Source organism: Rattus norvegicus, chromosome 1, assembly GCF_021556685.1.
Source record: "Rattus norvegicus strain SHRSP/BbbUtx chromosome 1, alternate assembly SHRSP_T2T, whole genome shotgun sequence".
Classification (NCBI taxonomy): Eukaryota; Metazoa; Chordata; class Mammalia; order Rodentia; family Muridae; genus Rattus; species Rattus norvegicus.
In genome coordinates, this window is record NC_141534.1 from 80,182,735 (window position 1) to 80,202,103 (window position 19,369).

Sequence of the window (19,369 nt, forward strand, 5' to 3'; positions counted from 1 at the left end):
TACCACACAGAAAATTCCAGAAATAGAGCATTCATTTTAATTTCCATATCGTTCTGAACAGTACGAAATAGTATGCATCCACTGCTCGGTTGGAAAAGAAAACCTGTGTCTTGTGTATCCATGCTCTGTGTGCTCCGCCCTCCCCGCCCCGCCCCGCCCCGCCCCGCCTCGGTAATCACTTAGGCACTGTCTCCTTCGTTACCAGAACTGCCCCAGTACCAGCGTGCTTGTGGTCCAGGAAACCTTACTTTACCTGCCAAGAGTGGTGATGGGTATAAAAAGGTAAACTCATTTGGAAGACTTTCTCCTGAAAAGAACAGTGCATCTGTCTCTCCGAGGGCCATCTCCAACACCCTGATGTCTCCACTGCAACTTAGGCTTCCCCTCCACAGCTTCATGGACTGCCCAGGCAAGGGCTCCATGAAGGAAACCTGTCCTTGACACACACTGCCTGGTCTTCCAGGCTCTTCTCTGGCACCTCAGTGCAAGCCTACAGGATGCTATAAAGCCGAGTGGGTGCTCTCCAGAGAAAGGCTGTTTAGGGAAATGTTTTTCCTGGTTTAGTCATGTGGGTTCTAAGTGGCCTCTGCAACCGTGGTAACACGGCGCCCAGCTCCCTCTCGGGGTAGCAGAGCTTGGATGTGAGGCCTGCAGGATGTACGAGTTGTTGTGTCAGAGGGGCCAGCAGGGTTGGGCACAAGTACTATTTGGGATGGGCTGTATGGCTGGCTTTGTGTGTCAACTTGACACAAGCTAGAGTCCTCAGAGAGAAAACAGTCTCAGTTGAGGAAATGCCTCCATGAGATCCAGCTGTAAGGCATTTTCTCAACTAGTGGTCAGTGTGGAAGGTCATAGCCCATTGTGGGTGGTGCCAGGCGGTCCTGGGTTCTACAAGAAAGTAGGCTGAGCAGGCCATGGGAAGCAAGGCAGTAAACAGCGCCCCTCCATGGCCTCTGCATCAGCTTCTGCCTTCAGGTTCCAGCTCTGCTTGAGTTCCTGTCCTGACTTTCCCCAATGACGGACACTGATCTGGTAGTGTCCCTTTCCTCCCCAGCCTGCTTTTGGGTCATGGTGCTTTGTCTTAGCAGCTGAAACCCTAAGACGTGGGGTCAGCCAGAAACTCTTCAAGATACACACACTGCCTACCATGCAGACATGGCCTCCGTTAGCCCCGGCTTGGGGCTGGGAAGAGATATTCCCCTCCCCTCAACCTCCAAAGACCCATCTCCTTCTCTACCTGCACGCTCTAGTAGCACCCCGCAAACCCCAACAATGTTTCAGTCCACAGCCACATCAATGTTTATTCAGAGTATGAGTCCTAGTCTGTGACACTTCTTTGCCCTCTGCTCGTGAGGTAGACCTAAGCAGAGTTCCCCCTCCACCCCTCTTCAGTCAACCTCCTGTCCCCAACCCCTTCCAGCACCCAGGAGTCTCTTTTGCTTTTCCAGGACCAGCTCTTGCACCAGGAGGCATTACACCCCTCCCCTCCCACAGGGCAGCCGCTTCCACCAATGACAGAGTAACACTCTCATCTCAGTCAGGGCCTGGAGTTCAGCAAGAGGGGGTTCTGACCTTGGAATAGACCCAGCAGCCCGCTGTCTGGGGCTGGCTCCTTAATGATCTTCTGAATCTGTGGACAGAGGTCAAGAAGTTGAGAAGCCCCATCTCTCTGGTCCTCCTTGCAGCCTCTCTCCTCAAGCCAATCACTCTGCTAAAAAGTTCTCCTGCAGGCTGGAGAGACGACTCAACCATTAAGAGCATTTCTGGGGGCTGGGGATTTAGCTCAGTGGTAGAGCGCTTACCTAGGAAGCGCAAGGCCCTGGGTTCGGTCCCCAGCTCCGAAAAAAAGAACCAAAAAAAAAAAAAAAAAAAAAAAGAGCATTTCTGTTCTGGTAGAGGATCTGGGTTCAGTTCCCACCTCCCACAAAGCCACTTGCAACTCTAACTCCAGTTCCAAAAGATCCAGTGCCCTGTTCTGGACTCCTTGGGCACTGCACACATGAGCTGTAAAACATATAAACAGGCAAAGCATCCACATACATAAAGTAAAATAAAAAACATTTTAAAAATTATTCTGTTGCCTAGCAAGCACAAGGCCCTGGGTTCGATCCCCAGCTCCGAAAAAAAGAAAAAAAAATTATTCTGGAGCTGGACATGGTGCACACCTTTAACAGAGCACTCAGGAGGCAGAGCGAGCAGATCTCTGATTTTGACGCCAGCCTGATGTACAGTTAGAGTTTCAGACCATCCATGGTTATATAGTAAGCCCCTGTCCTAAAAGCAGGGGGAATCACCTGGGAATGGGCTGAGGATACGATTCAATGTATAAAACATGTGTACAAGTGTTAAGACTCAAGTTCTGATGCCCAGAACCCACATAAACGCTGGCTGGGCAGGGCCCGCTATAATTCCAGTCTAAATCCCACAACAAGCTGGCCAGTGAGAAGCTACCCACATCCTCAAGCTCCAGGTTTGACAGAGACCTTGCCTGTAAGTATGAGGTGGAAGAGTGATCAAGGAATGTTCTAGACACGAACCTCATGCCTCCACATGCATGCACACACACATATTCCCACCACATGCATGCAAATGTTCACGTACACTCACTCTGCACGAAGGCACACAAAAATGGAAGAAAAGAAAAAAATGGTATTCCTTTTCATCTATTTCTCGATGCATCTGCCTGGTTGAGCTAATCGCCCACCATCTTGGTCTGCTCAGTTGCCTTGGACCACTAGTGGTAGACGGCTCCCTCTTGGGGTCTCTTCGTCTTCTTCACTAGTCTTACCTTTGCCTTCATTCTTTAGGCCCTCAGATCCTGCACAGGTCCAAACCGTGCCTATGAACTCTCAACCCATTTACACAACTCCCTCTTGAACAGGAGTAGTCAACCACATTAGCATCATTGGTTAATCTCCAGGAAACCAAAGTGTGTATGTCTACTGCCTCTACCCTGGTGAAGGGCCACGGCTGCTTCCAGAATTTGTGAAGGGGCCTCCTGACCGGTCACACTGCTCTGTTCTGTGATACTTAATGTCACACTGCTATTTCAGCCTGCCCTGCCCCTGGATGTTTTTCAGAAGCCTAAAAAAATGGTATTCATTCCTCAGTAAGGCATAATGGTGCATATCTGTAATCCCAGTTCTCAGGAGGCTGAGGCAGGAGGATTGCCATGAATTTGAGGCCAGCCTGAGCTACAGAGTAAGAATGTCTCAAAGAGTTGGGGCTGGGGGAGCAAAAAACCAAAACGAAACAGAAAAACAGAAAGGGCCATGGTCAGCAACCTGGCTCAGCGAACACAGGCACTTGTCTTCAAGCCTGACCGTGTTCTGTCCTGGGAACACATATGGGTGAAGGAAAGAACTGACTCCCTCAAGTGAGTGCATGCACACACAGAGACACACAGACACAGACACACACACACACACACACACACACACACAGACACACACAGACACACACAGACACACACACACGAAGACACACATGCAGACACGAATGTACACACACTCATACATGATACAATGAAAATAAATTAAGAAACCATGCTGGGTGGTGGTGGTGCACTTGGAAGGCAGAAGCAGGTAGATATCTGAGTTGGAGACCAGTTTGATCTACAGAGTACAGAATGAGTTCCAGGACATCCAGGGCTACACAGAGAATCTCTGTCACAAAACAAAACAAAACAAAACAACAAAAACAAAAAAGCCAGCTGGGTGTAGTGGTGTGTGTGCCTGTAAAATCGCTTGGTTGGCAGAGACGTGAAGAGCAGAAGTTTAAACTCACCCCTGACTACGCTGTGTGCCCAAGGCTAGCCTGGGACACAGGAGCCCTATATCAAAAGGAGGGATAACTCTTCTATTCACAAAAGCCCAAGGGGTTGGAGATTTAGCTCAGTGGTAGAGCGCTTGCCTAGTAAGCGCAATGCCCTGGATTCAGTCCTCAGCTCGGGGGGGGGGGGGGGGGGGGGAGAAAGGTACAAAAGCCCAAAGGGCCCAATACCTCCTTGAACTGGGGGTGGGCAGCATCCCTCACAAGCTGCAGAATGAGTGATTCGCTGGTGGACAGGAAAGCTCCACTCTGTCTCATACGGCCCAGTGCCACCAGCCGGTCAATCTGGCTGCAGGAGAGAGAGAGGAAGGACCATGTGTGTCAGGGACACCACAGCATACATACCCGCCCTTTTCCCCTCTCACCTTCGAGAAGAGCAGGCGTCCACCACCACATGGACCTGCAGTCCCCGGTCAAGGAGGTCCAGAACCGTGTTCTAAGGGCAGAGAGGTCAGGTCCAGACCCAGAGCACAAGCAGGGCTCCCAGTGAGGAACTGGGAAGTCCCAGTCTGAGCTGGGTACTGAGAATGAGGGTTGAGGGAAGCTCAGCCAGGGCCCCAGGGCAGGAGGTGAGGATGGGGAATCCAGGGGTCAGACAGGGTCTCACCAAGATGCAGGCTTGGGTCTCGATGCCACAGAGCAGCACAGACTGCAGCTGGGAGCGCCTGTCCAGCTCCTTCTGTAAGCTGGGCACCATGCTGAAGCAAGTCTTGCTCACTGGCTTAATGCCCTGAGCGCCCAGCTCAGGAACTGTGGGGCCCAGGCCTTGTGGGTACTGCTCTGTCAGCAAGATGGGGACATCTAGCAGCCGGGCCACCTACGTGGGAAAAGAGACAAAGGGCTGGATCTCAAGGTGAGGGCAAGGGACTGGATTCCTGGGGTCTGAGGGAGGAGGGCTTGAGTCTTGAGAAGACTGCGCTACGTACCTTAAGCATTCGAGCAGCCACTGACACAATCTGTGGGAAGTAGGCTATGCTGGGACGAAACTTCTCCTGCATGTCACATAGGAACAGGATGGAGGACTCTGGGCGGATCCGGCCCAGGCTAGCCCTGGCTGCTGCCATTGTCTGGGGGTGGACAGAGGGACAGTAGGCAGGGACAGGGGAGGACTATAGGGATTCAGTGAAGAGCTTAGTAAATGTGTGGTTTTGACACACCACGACCATGTCAAGACCCAAACCCTCAGAAACATGGGAAACGGGCAAAGCCTTTGTCAAGTCTGAGCGCGAATATTGGCAATGTGTGCAGGAAATGTCCACCGTAGCTCTCTCCCACCCATGATGTTTATGGCCTGCAAACTGCCCTCCACAGAGGCTGCTCCTGCTGTAGGACCTGATCAGCCCTACGTCCAGGAGGTCCCACTCATGAAAACACGGAGATGGGGACTGATAAGGAAGAGGTTTAATGACCCAGTACAGACAGAGGTGACCCTGAAGAACAGAGGCCCACACACTCTATACTGTTTCAGGGTATAGGCTTTAGGTTACAGCGTGAGTTGGTTATTTCTCTTGGTGGGGCCTATTACCTTTTGAACTCATTGGTGGCCGCCTATTGTGCTTCGAATTTACTGGAGGCCCTTGGTGGGGAAATATCTTTGTCATGCAGAGGGGGTGGTGAAGGACCCCTGCTAAGGGCAGCTATCTCTTAGGTGTTATCCTAAATTCCACCCGCTGTTTGCCTAAGGCAGCCTTTGTCCTTAAGTTTGAATCTTACACTGCTAAGATCAGCCAAGCCAGCCTCCTTGTTTATCTGTATGGATGGAGTAAGTAGCTCCCGGTTCAACTGTGTGGTGATGTGAATGGGTTTGACTCCCATAGATTCATGTGCTTGAATGCTTGGCCCATAGCGAGGGTCACAGTTAGGAGGTATGGCCTTGTTGGAGTAGGAGTGGCCTTGCTATGGGTACAGGCTTTGAGGTCTATGCTCAAGCTAGTCTCCTCCTCGTTGCCTGCCGCTCAAGATGTAGAACTCTAGGCTCCATCTCCAGCCCCATGTCTGACTGCATTTTTCCCACCATGATGATAATGGACTGAATCTCTGAAACTATAAGCCAGCCCCAATTAAATGCTGTGGTCATGGTGTCTCTTCATAGCAGTAAAACACTAAGACAAACTGTATATAACAAGTACACTGAGGTTGAGTGGTGGGGTAGGGGGTCTGGGAGAGGAGAGGGGAGGAGAGATGCCATTTTCCTGAATGTGCTTCTCTGTTCCTCATCTCGTCTTCACCCCCGCGCTGTCCTTGGGATCCTTGAGGATACAGCAGGGGTTGAGGGTTAATGGACTCATCCAGGGTTTGTACCCTTGGTTCTGTTATGCAAGCACCCTGCATTCCTGCTCCCACCTCCAGGCCTTTTCATCTGCTTCCTCGGCCTGGAGTGTCCTCCCTCCCTCCCTCCTTCCCTTCTCACTCCTTCCCTGTTCATAGGTAGGGCTACTTTCTTAAGGAAGCCTTTTCTGAGCATGTCTGCCTTGGCCCCAGTGACACCCCACCCCTTACCCCACCCCCATTTTCTCTCTTTTTTTCTTTAAACAAAGATTTATTTATTTAACGTGAGTACACTGTCGTTGTCTTCAGACACACCAGAAGGAGGCATCAGATCCCATTACAGATGGTTGTGAGCCACCATGTGGTTGCTGGGATTTGAACTCAGGATCTCTGGAAGAGCAGTCAGTGCTCTTAACCACTGAGCCATCTCTCCAGCCCCCACTTTCTCCTTCTTGTATAAGGATTATATGACATCAACAAGTAGTTGATTCACTTTCTATCTGTCACTAGTGGAGCTCATTCAGGCCTCCACCCCTGGGGAAACTGAGGCATGAGCAGTATGGTGATCTGTCTAAGGGCATACAGATCTGGGACATCATCCTTGAGGTAAAAAAGGGTCACGGGGTCTTGTTATTTAGCCCATGGTAACCTTAAATTTAAACTGATGCCCTTCTGGATCAGCCTTCCAAGTGCTGGGCTAATAAGCATTTGCCACCAAGCCAGGCTTTAAGAACCTTAAAACCTGGCCTTTTCAGAAAGGCCAATAGTTCTTCTCCGGTCTCGGTTGACCCATGTGTGCTGGTTTGGATGTTTGGCCCAGGGAGTGGTGGATTAGGAGGTATAGCCTTGAGTAGATGTGGTCTTGTGAGAGGAAGTATGTCACTGTGGGGGTGGGCTTTAAGACCTTCCTCCTAGCTGTCTGGAACTCTTATCCTGGAGCAGTATCAAGATGTATCCAATCAAGATATAGAGCTCTCAATTCCTCCTGCACCATGCCTGCCTGGACGCTGCCATGTTTCCCACCTTGATGATAATGGACTGAACCTCTGAACCTGTGAGCCAGCCCAAACTAATGTTGTCCTTACAAGAGTTGCCTTGGTCATGGTGTCTCTTTACAGCAATGGAAACCGTAACTAAGACACCATGTACAAAAACACTGCTGCTGGGGCTGGAGAGATGGCTCAGCGGTTAAGAGCGCCCGACCGCTCTTCCAGAGGTCATGAGTTCAATTCCCAGCAACCACATGGTGGCTCACAACCATCTGTAAAGAGATCTGATGCCCTCTTCTGGTGTATCTGAAGACAGCTACAGTGTACTTATATATAATAAATAAATAAATCTTTAAAAAAAAAAAAAACAAAACACTGCTGCTGAATCTGCCTTCTGAGTCTTGGGAAGATTCTCACACATGGCATATTATCAAGTTATAAAAACTAATGAAAACCTAATAGGCGTTTACAACTCTGGTGAACCCCAAAAGTACTATATTTAGGAAAAAGCCCATAACAAAGGCCATGTGATATATGAGTCTACAGTGGAATGCCCAAAATGGCCCATGACTGTAATTTCAGCACTCAAGAGGCTGAGCCAGGAGGATCACTGAGTGTTCAAGGCCAGCCTGCGGCTAAATAGAGAGTTCCAAGTCAACCAGGAATATGGAATAAGACCTTGCCTTTAAAAGCCAATGAAGGAGCTTGAGAGATGGTTCAGCAGTTACAAGCACTGGCTGCTCTTGCAGAGGACCTGGGTTTGATTCCCAGCACCCTCCTGGCAACTCACGACCATCTATAACTTTAGTTCCAGGGCACTCAGTGACCTCTTTTGGCCTCTGCAAATATCAGGCAACAATGTGGTGCATTGTTATACACGAGGGTAAAATATCCATACACATAAAATAAAACAATAATTAATCTTTTTAAAAGAAAGGTGTTAAAAGTAGGAAATCAATAGAAAAATTAAAAATAAAATTTAAATTTAGATGCGCAGGGGGCATATTCATGTGTCTACCATCACTGTTAACCTCGGAGAAGCATTTTCATCATGGCAAGTGGAAACCCTGCATCCATTAACAGTCACCTCAAATCCCTCCTTCCCCAGCCCCTCCCTGGCTGTCTGTATCTGTGGCTTTGTTTGTTCTGGCCATTTAGCGTGTGTGTGTGTGTGTGTGTGTGTGTGTGTGTGTGTCCATGCTCCTGTGCATGCATGTGCTCGTGTACACATGTGCATGCATGTGTGGCCACAGCAGGATGTCCAGTATCTTTTTCTTTTGCTCTCCACCTTACTGCCTTGGGCAAGGTCTCTCACTAACCGGAGTCACTCTGTCCTCCATGGCTGGGGTCACAACGTACACGCAACCATGTCCCGCTTTTACATCAACCCGCGCTGACTTTCTACATGGTGTTCATGCACCTATGACGCGTACTTCGCGGAATGAGCCATCTCCCCTCACAGGCTAGTGAAGCCACCTGCCCAGTAACACTTTTCCAAGAGGAGGAAAACCTGTGTTCCAGAGGGGCCCGGACGTTTGTCCTCACTTCCCCTGAATGGATGGAGTCTATCCACCCACAGGGTCTGAGGCTTCACAGCCAATGGCACATGTCAGCCAGTGTTCCTAGGAGGCTGTGTTGTTGCTGGAACCTCAAATTGCTGCATGAGTCGGGGTTCCCGCGGGGCTTTCTCTGCAGCTCCTTCCCACCGCTTCTGTGTGGACCTGTTTGTGCTCATTCATCTTTTATTCATTCAGTGGGGTATGGGGACACAAGGACCCAACAGAGGGGACAGTGAGGGAGGGGACACAAGGACCCAACAGAGGGGACACTGAGGGAGGGGACACAAGGACCCAACAGAGGGGACACTGAGGGAGGTGGACACCCAACAGAGGGGACACTGAGGGAGGTGGACACCCAACAGAGGGGACACTGAGGGAGGTGGACACCCAACAGAGGGGACACTGAGGGAGGTGGACACCCAACAGAGGGGACACTGAGGGAGGTGGACACCCAACAGAGGGGACAATGAGGGAGGTGGACACCCAACAGAGGGGACACTGAGGGAGGTGGACACCCAACAGAGGGGACACTGAGGGAGGTGGACACCCAACAGAGGGACACTGAGGGAGGTGGACACCCAACAGAGGGGACACTGAGGGAGGTGGACACCCAACAGAGGGACACTGAGGGAGGTGGACACCCAACAGAGGGGACACTGAGGGAGGTGGACACCCAACAGAGGGGACACTGAGGGAGGTGGACACCCAACAGAGGGGACACTGAGGGAGGTGGACACCCAACAGAGGGACACTGAGGGAGGTGGACACCCAACAGAGGGGACAATGAGGGAGGTGGACACCCAACAGAGGGGACACTGAGGGAGGTGGACACCCAACAGAGGGGACACTGAGGGAGGTGGACACCCAACAGAGGGACACTGAGGGAGGTGGACACCCAACAGAGGGGACACTGAGGGAGGTGGACACCCAACAGAGGGACACTGAGGGAGGTGGACACCCAACAGAGGGGACACAGAGGGAGGTGGACACCCAACAGAGGGGACACAGAGGGAGGTGGACACCCAACAGAGGGGACACTGAGGGAGGTGGACACCCAACAGAGGGGACACTGAGGGAGGTGGACACCCAACAGAGGGGACACTGAGGGAGGTGGACACCCAACAGAGGGACACTGAGGGAGGTGGACACCCAACAGAGGGGACACTGAGGGAGGTGGACACCCAACAGAGGGACACTGAGGGAGGTGGACACCCAACAGAGGGACACTGAGGGAGGTAGTGGTAAGCAACAGACTTTTTTTTAAGTTATGTAGTAAGGACATCAATATTTATTTTACAAAAACTCAGGCCAGGCAGAGTAGCACAGGCCCTTGATCCCAGCACTCAGGAAGCAGAGACAGGCAGATCTCAGTGAGTTTGAGATCAGCCTGGTCTACACAGTGAGTTCTAGGGGAGTCAGACAGGGCTCCACAGAAAGATTGTCTTAGTTAGGGTGTTATCTCTGTGAAGAGACACCATGACCAAGACAACTCTTATAAAGGACAACATTTAACTGGGGCTGGCTTACAGATTCAGAGGTTCAGTCCATTATCATCATGTCAGGAAGCATGGCGGCCTGCAAGCAGGTATGGTTCAGGAGGAGGAGCTGAGAGTTCTACATATTTTTCCAAAGACAACCAGAAGAAGACTGTCTTCCAGGGAGCTAGAAGGAGGGTCTCAAAGCCCACCCCCATAGTGACACACTTCCTTCAGCAAGGCCACACCTCCAACAGTACCACTCCTCATGGGCCAAGCACATTTAAACCACCACAGAGACCTTGTCTCAACAAACAAACAAACAAAAACAACAACAAAAAAACAACAGTAGGGGCTGGGGGTGTAGCTCAGTTAATGGAGTGCTGGCCTACATACACAAAACCCTGGATAAACTGGACATGGTCGTGCATGCCTTTATCCTGACATTATGGAGATGGAGGCAGGATTCCATCAGACTGGCTCTCACCTGTCCCCTCACCCCACCCGACCCATCAATGTGTCTATCATTTTCTCCCCGGTCCTGGTGCTGCACAAAGTACGCACAGACACACAATGGCTGCTACTGGCTTCTGGCATGAGTGCTGAGAATTCAAACTCCGGTCTTCACGCTTGGGTACAGGCACGGCGTTACCTCCTGAGCAATCTCCCAGCCTGAGGTAATGTGTTCTATCTATAAAGGTGTCAGTTTTAGTAAGCTGGACAGCAATAGAGGACAGCAATTTAAAGGTGTGCACTGGCACTGCCTGGCTTTGTGGAATTGTTTGGGCGGACAGGGTTTCTCTGCACAGCCCTGGCTGTCCTGGAACTCACTCTATAGACCAGGCTGGCCTTGACCTCACAGATTTCCCCTGCTTCTGCCTCCTGAGTGCTGGAGCTAAAGGTGTGCACCACCTGGTACTATTTATTCATTTTAAAGACAAAGTCTCACTAAGTTCAACTGGCTGGCCTCCAACGCTTGGCTCAGTCTCCTGGCAAACTCAAGTCTCCTGAGTCCTGAGATTACAACATGCACTACAATGCCCTGCACCCTTACTCTAATTTTATAGCAGTGTTTATTTCTTTTCTTTCCTTTTCTTTTTCAAGTTCTGGCCAGCACTGCTCTACTAGAGGCCATGCTACCTCCTGGAACACCAGAGGCAATGCTGACACTCAAAACCTCAGAGGTTACTCGGGCCACCAAAACACCAGCGGAGACACTCTACTGGACCTGACTCACAGGCCACCAGAACCACAAGCCACTCTGGCTTGAAGATCAGAAAAGAAACAGCAACCAAGGAGGAAAATGTCCATCCAGCAAAGATAAACTCAGAACCTGGCAGCTAAACCTATAATTACCCCAATCCCAGATGCCTAGAGGCCAGCACGAGAACACAGTCTACAAGAGCCAGGGCAATAGGGCACCACCAGAGTCCAGGTATCCTCCTACAGCAAGCCCTGGGCATCCTAACACAGCCAGAGCACAAGAAGAGGAACTTAAATACAATCTGATGAAGATGATAGAGGCCCTTAAAGAGAAAATGGAATCAATCCCTTAGAGAAGTCCAGGAAAACCCAAACGAACAGGGGAAGGAAATAAAACTTTTCAAGACCTGAAAATGGAAAGAGAAGCAATAAAGAAACACAAACTGTGGGAATCCCGGAGACAGAAACCCTAGGTAAGTGAACAGGAGAATACAGGAGATGGAAGAGAGAGTCTCAGACGTACAGGATACGATAGAATAAACTGATACATTGGTCAAAGAAAATGTTAAATCAAAAAAAAAAATTCTGACACAAAACATCCAGGAAATCTGAGACATTATGGAAAGACCAAACCTAAGAATAATAAGGTCAGAAAATAGTTTCAACAAAACCATAGAAAAAGATGCCCATAAAAGCACAAGAAGGGGGTTGGGGATTTAGCTCAGTGGTAGAGCGCTTGCCTAGGAAGCGCAAGGCCCTGGGTTCGGTCCCCAGCTCCGAAAAAAAAAGAACCAAAAAAAAAAAAAAAAAAAAAAAGCACAAGAAGCTTACAGAAGACTAAATAGATTGGACCAGAAAAGAAAGTCCCCCATCCCATAATTATCAAAACACTACACATACAGACCTAAAAACGAACATTAAAAGCTGCAAGGGATAAAGGCCAAGTACCATATAAAAGTAGACTCTAAAGGCCAGAAGGGCCTTGAAGACTCTAAGAGACCACAGATGCCAGCCCAGACTACCACATGCAGCAAAACTTTCCATCACCATGGTGGAGAAAACAAGATATTCCACAGCAAAGTCAAATATTAACAATATCGATCCACAAATCCAGCCCTACAGAAGATACTAGAAAGAAAACTCCAGCCCAAGAAGGTTAAGGGTACCCAAGAAACACAGAAAATAATTTCTCAGCAGCAAAACCAAAGAAGGGAAACACACACACCACCACCACCACCACCACCACCAATAATAACAAAAATTAACGATCACTAGTCATTAATATCTCTCAACATAAATGGACTCAATTTCTCAGTAAAAAGACACAATCTAACAGAACAGATGAAAACACAGAGTCTGTTCTTCTGCTGAATACAAGAAACGCATCTCAGTAACAAAAGTAGTCATTATTTCAGAGTCAAAGGTTGGAAAAACATTTTCCAAGTAAATGGAGACAAGAAGCAGGCTGGTGTAACGATTCTAATATTTAACAAAATAGATTACAAACCAAAAATAATCAAAAGAAATGGGGAAGGACATTTCATCCTCATCAAAGGAAAAATCCACCAAGATGATATCTCAATTCTGGACATCTATGCCCCAAGCACAAGGGCACCTACATAGTAAAAGAAACATTACTGAAGCTCAAATCACACATTAACAGTGGGAGACTTTTAATTCATGATAAAAGTCTTAGAGAGATTAGGGATACAAAGCACATTCATAAACACAATAATGATAGTTTACAGCAGGTCTACAGCCAACATCAAATTAGGCTGAGAAAAACATGAAGCTATTCCACTGAAATCAAGAATAAGACAAGGCTGTCCACTCTTGACATACCTACTCAATATAGTACTTAAACTTCTAGCCAGAGCAATAGACAACTAAAGGAAATCAAGGAGATACAAATTAGAAAAGAAGAAGTCAAGGTATCACTATTTGCAGATGATATGATAGTATACATAAGTGACCCCGAAAATTCTATCAGGGAATTCCTAAACCTGATAAACAACTTCAGCAAAGTGTCTGGATACAAGCTTATCTAAAAAAAAAAAAAAAAAAATCAGTAGCCCTCCTCTATACACATGATAAACGGGCCGAGAAAGAAATTAGGGAAACAACACCCTTCACAATAGTCAGAAACAATATAAAATATGTCGGTGTAGCTCTAACCAAGTGAAGGATCTATGGGATAGGAACTTCAAGTCTCTGAAGAAAGACATTGAAGATCTCAGAAGATGGAAAGTCCTCCCATGCTCATGGATTGGCAGGATTAATAGAGTAAAAATGGCCATTTTACCAAAAGCAATCTACAGATTCAATGCAATCCTCACCAAAATTCCAACTCAATTCTTTACAGACCTTGAAAGAGTAATTCTCAACTTCATATGGAAAAAAATCAAAAAACCCAGAATAGCCAAAACAATCCTGAACAATAGAAGAACTTCTGGAGGAATCACCATCCCTGACCTCAAGCTGTACTACAGAACAATAATAATAAAAACCGCACAGTACTGTCATAAAAACAGACTTCATCAGTGGAATGGAACTGAAGACCCACCTTGATTTCTGAAGAAGAAGCCAAAAACCATATGGTGGAGAAAGAAAGCATCTTCAATAAATAGTGCTGGTCTACCTGGATGTCTGCATGTGGGAGAATGCAAATAGAGCCATATCTATCACCCTGCACAAAACTCAAGTCCTAGTGGATCAAAGTCCTCAACATAAAACCGGGTGCACTAAATCTCATAGAAGAGAAAGTGGGGAATAGCCTCGAACACACAGGAGTGAACAGAACACCAATGGCTCAGGCACTAAGATCAACAACGGACAAATGGGGCCTCAAGAAAAGTTTCTGTAAGGCAAAGGACACTGTCAGTAGGACAAATAGGCAGCCCGCAGACTGGGAAAAGATCTTTACCAACTCCACATGTGATAGAGGGCTGATATCAAAATACATAAAGAACTCAATAAATCAGGCACCAACAAATCAAAAACCCAGTTAAAAAGTGGGTTACAGATCTAAACAGAGAATTCTCAAGAGAGGAATCTCAAACGGCTGAGAAGCCCTTAAATGTTCAATGTCCTTAGTCATCAGGGAAATACAAATCAAAACGACCCTGAGGTTGCATGTTAGACCCTTCAGAATAGCTCTAAGCAAAACCCCAGCAGATAGCACATGCTGGTGGGAGTGCGAAGTTGTACAACACTTTAGAAATCAATATGGTGGTAGGGGTTGGGGATTTAGCTCAGTGGTAGAGCGCTTGTCTAGCAAGCGCAAGGTCCTGGGTTCGGTCCCCAGCTCCAAAAAAAAGAAAAGAAAAAAGAAAAAAAGAAATCAATATGGTGGCTTCTTGGGAAATCTGTAATCAATCTGTGACGGTTTGTATATGCTTGGCCCAGGGAGTGACACTATTAAGAGGTGTGGCCCTGTTGGAGTGGGTGTGTCACTGTAGAGATGGGCTTTAATAATACCCTAGTCCTAGCTGCCTGGAAGTGAGTAGTCTACTAGCTGCCTTCAGATGAAGATGTAGAACTCTCAGCTCTACCTGGACACTGCCTGCCTGGACACTGCCGTGCTCCCACCTTGATGATAATGGACTGAGCCTCTGAACCTATAAGCCAGATCCAATTAAATGTTGTCCTTTATAAGAATTGCTTTGCACAGGCAGGCCGAGAAGCAGGGGCCTTTTCTGGCACTGCAGTGTTGTTTGTACCTGGACCTGTATATTTGTAAAGCTATTTATCAACCCTCAGAGCTCTAGTCCCCGACCCCAGGTTCATAGCATTTAGTCCCAGGGTATTGCAGAAATTTTTTTTTCCTTTTCTTTTTTTCGGAGCTGGGAACTGAACCCAGGGCCTTGTGCTTGCTAAGCAAGCGTTCTACCACTGAGCTAAATCCCCAACCCCTGCAGAAATTTTAAGTTGTAACTTATTAACAGCTGAAGAGGTTTGTGTTGAATTTAGGGAGTTGCTGAGAATGTGCGTCTGGCCTCCCACCAAGGCTGGACGTGGCCCCATGGAGCTTGAGCGGCTCTCCTAGTTAATGGTGGCTCCAGTAAGCATTTGTTTTTTTGTTTTTGTTTTGTTTGTTTGTTTGTTTTTTGTTTGTTTCCTTTGGCCCTCTTCTGTGGGGGATGAGATTATATAGGGACTTTCTTTAGAAGATTTTTAAAGATTTCAAGGTGAACTGGTATTTTTCATACAGATTATTCTAATTGTTATGTGTTCCAGGCAAGGGGCCTGTGCCCAGGGAGGGGCTGGCCCTGCAAAGAAGATTCAGATGTTAATGGATGTCTGTTACAAGTTTATCCATCTATAATTTATTGAGTTTTTACAAGTTGTTTTGCTGTAGGCTTAACACTTCCTATGAAGTGATCCTAGACTTTTTATAGCCTAGACTGCTACCTTTCAAAGCTTGGGAGAGAGTGCTGAATGCAATTTTGTTACGGTTTGTACTGTTACTGGGCCTTAGGCTTGGGTGGCTGTCCCTTGCCTGTCAGCCAGCAGGGTCAGGACAGTGGCTCAGGGTGACTTTCTTGGGGCCTAGCATATGGTTTTTCAGCCCACACTGGCAAATGTGGTTTTGTTAACACAGCCAACTTACTTTCCAAAAAATAAAGATAACCGGTTCTGGAAAAAAAAAAAAAAAGAGTTGCCTTGGTCATGGTGTCTGTTCACAGCAGTAAAGCCCAAACTAAGACACAATCTACCTCAAACCCAGCTACACCATTCCTGGGCATATACCCAAGGGATGATACATCCTGGTCATGGATGGATCTAGAACACATGAGCGAAACTAGAAAGAAAAATCATCCTTCGAGAGATAACCCAGACACAGAAAGACAAATATAGTAGCATGTACTCACTTAGACATCACTAAAACATAACCACACTACATACAGACCCAGAGAAGCTAAGTAACAAGGAGGGCTCAAGGGAAGGCAAAATACACTAGATACCAAGGGGAGACTGGGGTGGGCGGGAGCAGGAGGGAGAGAGTTATTGGGAGAGACAACTAGAATTGGGGGCGGGGGAGCATCTCAGTAACAAGCTAGACTAGTGTAATGCAAACTCCCAGCTATCTAGGAGGTTGACCCTAGCTAACACTCACTCAAGTGATATGGAGGGGGATATGGAGCCTGAACCAGCTATCTCCTGTAATCAGGCAAGACTTCCAGTGGAGGGACTAGGACACCAACCCTGCCACAAAACCTTTGACCTACAATCTGTCCTGCCCACAAGATATGTTGGGGTAGGGGTTGGGGATTTAGCTCAGTGGTAGAGCGCTTACCTAGGAAGCGCAAGGCCCTGGGTTCGGTCCCCAGCCCGGAAAAAAAGAACCCAAAAAAAAAAAAAAAAAAAAAAGATATGTTGGGGTAAAAGTGGACCAGAAATGGTGGGAGTGGCCAACCAATAACTAGCTCAGCTTGAGACCCAAGCCACCAGAGGGAACCCACCCTACTACTTAGAGGGCCACAAATGGGAGGCTGGATAGCCCAGAGACCTAGGATAGAACCAATCCTCCTGGCAATAAATAAATATTTTAAAAGTTAAAAAGCCAATGAAATGATTCCTAATGATATTCTGCTATGCTCATAGATTGGTGCTTGGCCCAACTGCCATCAGAGGGGTTTCATCCAGCAACTGGTGGGGACAGATACAGAGACCCACAGCCAAACATTAGGCAGAATTCAGGGAGTCCTGCAGAAGACAGGAGGAAGCATTGCAGGAGCCAGAGGGGTCAAGGACACCAGGAGACAACCCACAGGATCAGCTACACTGGGTCCAGAGGGGCTCACAGAGACTGGACCAGGCTCCAGGGAGGCTGCATGAGACTGACCTAGGCGCTCTGCATATGTGTCACACGTGTATAGCTTGGTCTTCTTGGGGGACTCCTAACAGTGGGACCAGGGTCTGTCTCTGACTCTTTTCTGCTTTTAGGCCCCTTTCCTCACACTGAGTTGTTGTGTCCAGCCTTAATACTAGGGGAGGTGCATAGTCTTACTGCAGTTTGATATGCTATATTTGGCTGGTGTGTGAGGGCAGGTGTGCCCTTTTTGAAAAGAAAGAGGAGTAGATGGGATGGGGGGTGGGGTATTGGGAGGGAAGGAGGGGAAACTGTTGTCAAGATGTAATATCTGACAGAATAAAAAAGAAAAAAGTTCAGGATAGGTGTGTATGATCTGAAGACGAAGTGGAACCTGGGTGTGAGTTGAGACAGAAAAGACCAATCTTAGACAAAGAAAGAAAGAAAGAAAGAAAGAGAGAGAGAGAGAGAGAGAGAGAGAGAGAGAGAGAGAGAGGGAGAGGGAGAGGGAGAAAAGAAAGAAAAAGGAAGGAGGAAGGAAGGGAGGGAGGGAGGGAGGGGGGAGGGGGAAGGGTGGGTGAGGTGGGGCGGGCGTGTAGAAGTGAAGGGGAATATCTGGACTAGAGAGAGATTTAGGGACATCATGGGGGTTCTGAAAAGAGCCCTCTGTAATGGAAATCTGTCCTAAACTGAAGTAAATGACTTCCTGTGTACGGATTGGGGATTGCTCAATTGGGCAAGTGGTTACTGCCACCACTACAGGAACCCAGATTTCCAAGCTGTGTGACCCGGAGTGAGTTTCAGTCCCTCTCTGGGACACTTTTCTTCCTGGAAGAAATGAGCGTGGGAGTCACCCACTCCCGGGTCTGATACAAAACTTAACTCTGGAGAAGCTTGACGTCCCTCCCTGATGGACCATCCTGAGACGAATTGGAGCCCCGCTCCAGCCGGACACCCCGCAAGGCTTCAGTTTACCCCGTCTGCAAGGACGGGCCGTTGGACTTACCCAGCAATACCAGGTTCGAGTCCAGTCAGCCCCTCCACTAGGTCCCTTCAGGGCACTTTGCCCACTGGACTGTCACTGGTTCCGGGCTGGGTCACCGTTTTGCCCGCTTTGGTCACGAGGTCTGCTCCCCTTACGTGCCTGCCCCTCCCTCCCGACAGACCAATCCGCCCGTGCCTGGGCGGCGCCCTTTAAAGGCGCCAGGCGGCTAAGGCGGGTCAGTCTCGAGAATCTGATTGGTCCGCAGAAGCCCAAGGGCGTGGAGAGATAGCGGATAGGATCAATGGAGAGCCGGTAAGGCGGTGAGTGGCGTCCTCTGCAGAGAGCTCAGATTCTATCTGGGAATGTGGGTAAAAGTAGCTAGGTTGCACCTTGGCTTATCGCTGCGCAGCACGCCCTACCCCGGCTAGTCGAAGGTTTGGGGTTACAACCTGGCTCTCCTATTTGACTGAAGGTTGGTAGCACCCGCATTTAAAACCAGTTCATGGGGCTGGGGATTTAGCTCAGTGGTAGAGCGCTTACCTAGGAAGCGCAAGGCCCTGGGTTCGGTCCCCAGCTCCGAAAAAAAGAACCAAAAAAAAAAACCAAAAAAAACAAAAAAAAAGTTCATGGCCATCGTAGGCTACACAGTGAGAGCCCCTCCCCCAACAACAACAATAAAAGAAACAACTGCGAGGTCTGGACCTGATTTCTATAGAGTTTGATCTCTAGAACCCTTATTTTGGAAGAAGAGAACTGAGTCCTGCAACTTGTCTTCTGACCTCTGCAGACGTCATGTGGCACGGGCACGTGGCAAAAACAGACCCCCACACACGCCCCAGAATAAATAGATGAAAAAATTAAGTAACCACCACTCAGGGAAACCTCTTCCTTGTCCCCTCTTCACGCCACTGCAACCTCAGGATTCCGTGGATGGCCTCCACACAGAGACTAGGCTTCTTAGGCTTCCTGTTTCCAGGAATCATTTGGACCTCGATTTCACCCCTCCGGCTGACGCTCTGGAGTAAGGTATGAGCCTGGGGTGGAGTGATTGACCCATCGCCATACCGAGAGCTGGTGCAGTCAGTCCCGTGTGTGTCCCCCCCCCCCCCCCCCCCCCCCCCCCCGGTCTCTCAACTGGCCCCTGAGATCTGATAAGCAGAGAGGCTTCTGTTCACACTCCATGGGGCTGCAGCCCAGGGACACCTGGTCCCCAACTGGAGGCCCAACTACTAGGGTTTCCTACACAA

At 48.6% G+C, this 19,369-nt stretch overlaps 1 protein-coding gene across 3 annotated transcripts; it reads right to left on the minus strand.

Annotated features, from left to right (window-relative positions):
* Nucleotides 1–14: 14 nt before the first annotated feature.
* Nucleotides 15–18,268, minus strand: Isoc2a (isochorismatase domain containing 2A). 3 transcript variants are annotated; one of them, XM_087589748.1, is made up of 7 exons: nucleotides 18,144–18,266; nucleotides 15,935–15,960; nucleotides 4,758–4,898; nucleotides 4,439–4,648; nucleotides 4,197–4,267; nucleotides 4,003–4,120; nucleotides 1,276–1,630 (listed from the first exon to the last, which is right to left on the minus strand). In XM_087589748.1, the coding sequence occupies exons 3-7, from the start codon at nucleotides 4,893–4,895 to the stop codon at nucleotides 1,538–1,540; spliced, it is 630 nt and encodes a 209-aa protein (XP_087445874.1). In that variant the 5' UTR covers nucleotides 4,896–4,898; nucleotides 15,935–15,960; nucleotides 18,144–18,266; the 3' UTR covers nucleotides 1,276–1,537. The 3 variants fall into 3 exon arrangements, with proteins under 3 accessions (NP_001396071.1, NP_001396072.1, XP_087445874.1); NM_001409142.1 differs by lacking the exon at nucleotides 15,935–15,960 and having other exon boundaries at nucleotides 15–1,630; nucleotides 18,144–18,268; NM_001409143.1 differs by lacking the exons at nucleotides 4,758–4,898; nucleotides 15,935–15,960 and having other exon boundaries at nucleotides 15–1,630; nucleotides 18,144–18,268.
* Between the last annotated feature and the right edge of the window lie 1,101 nt (nucleotides 18,269–19,369).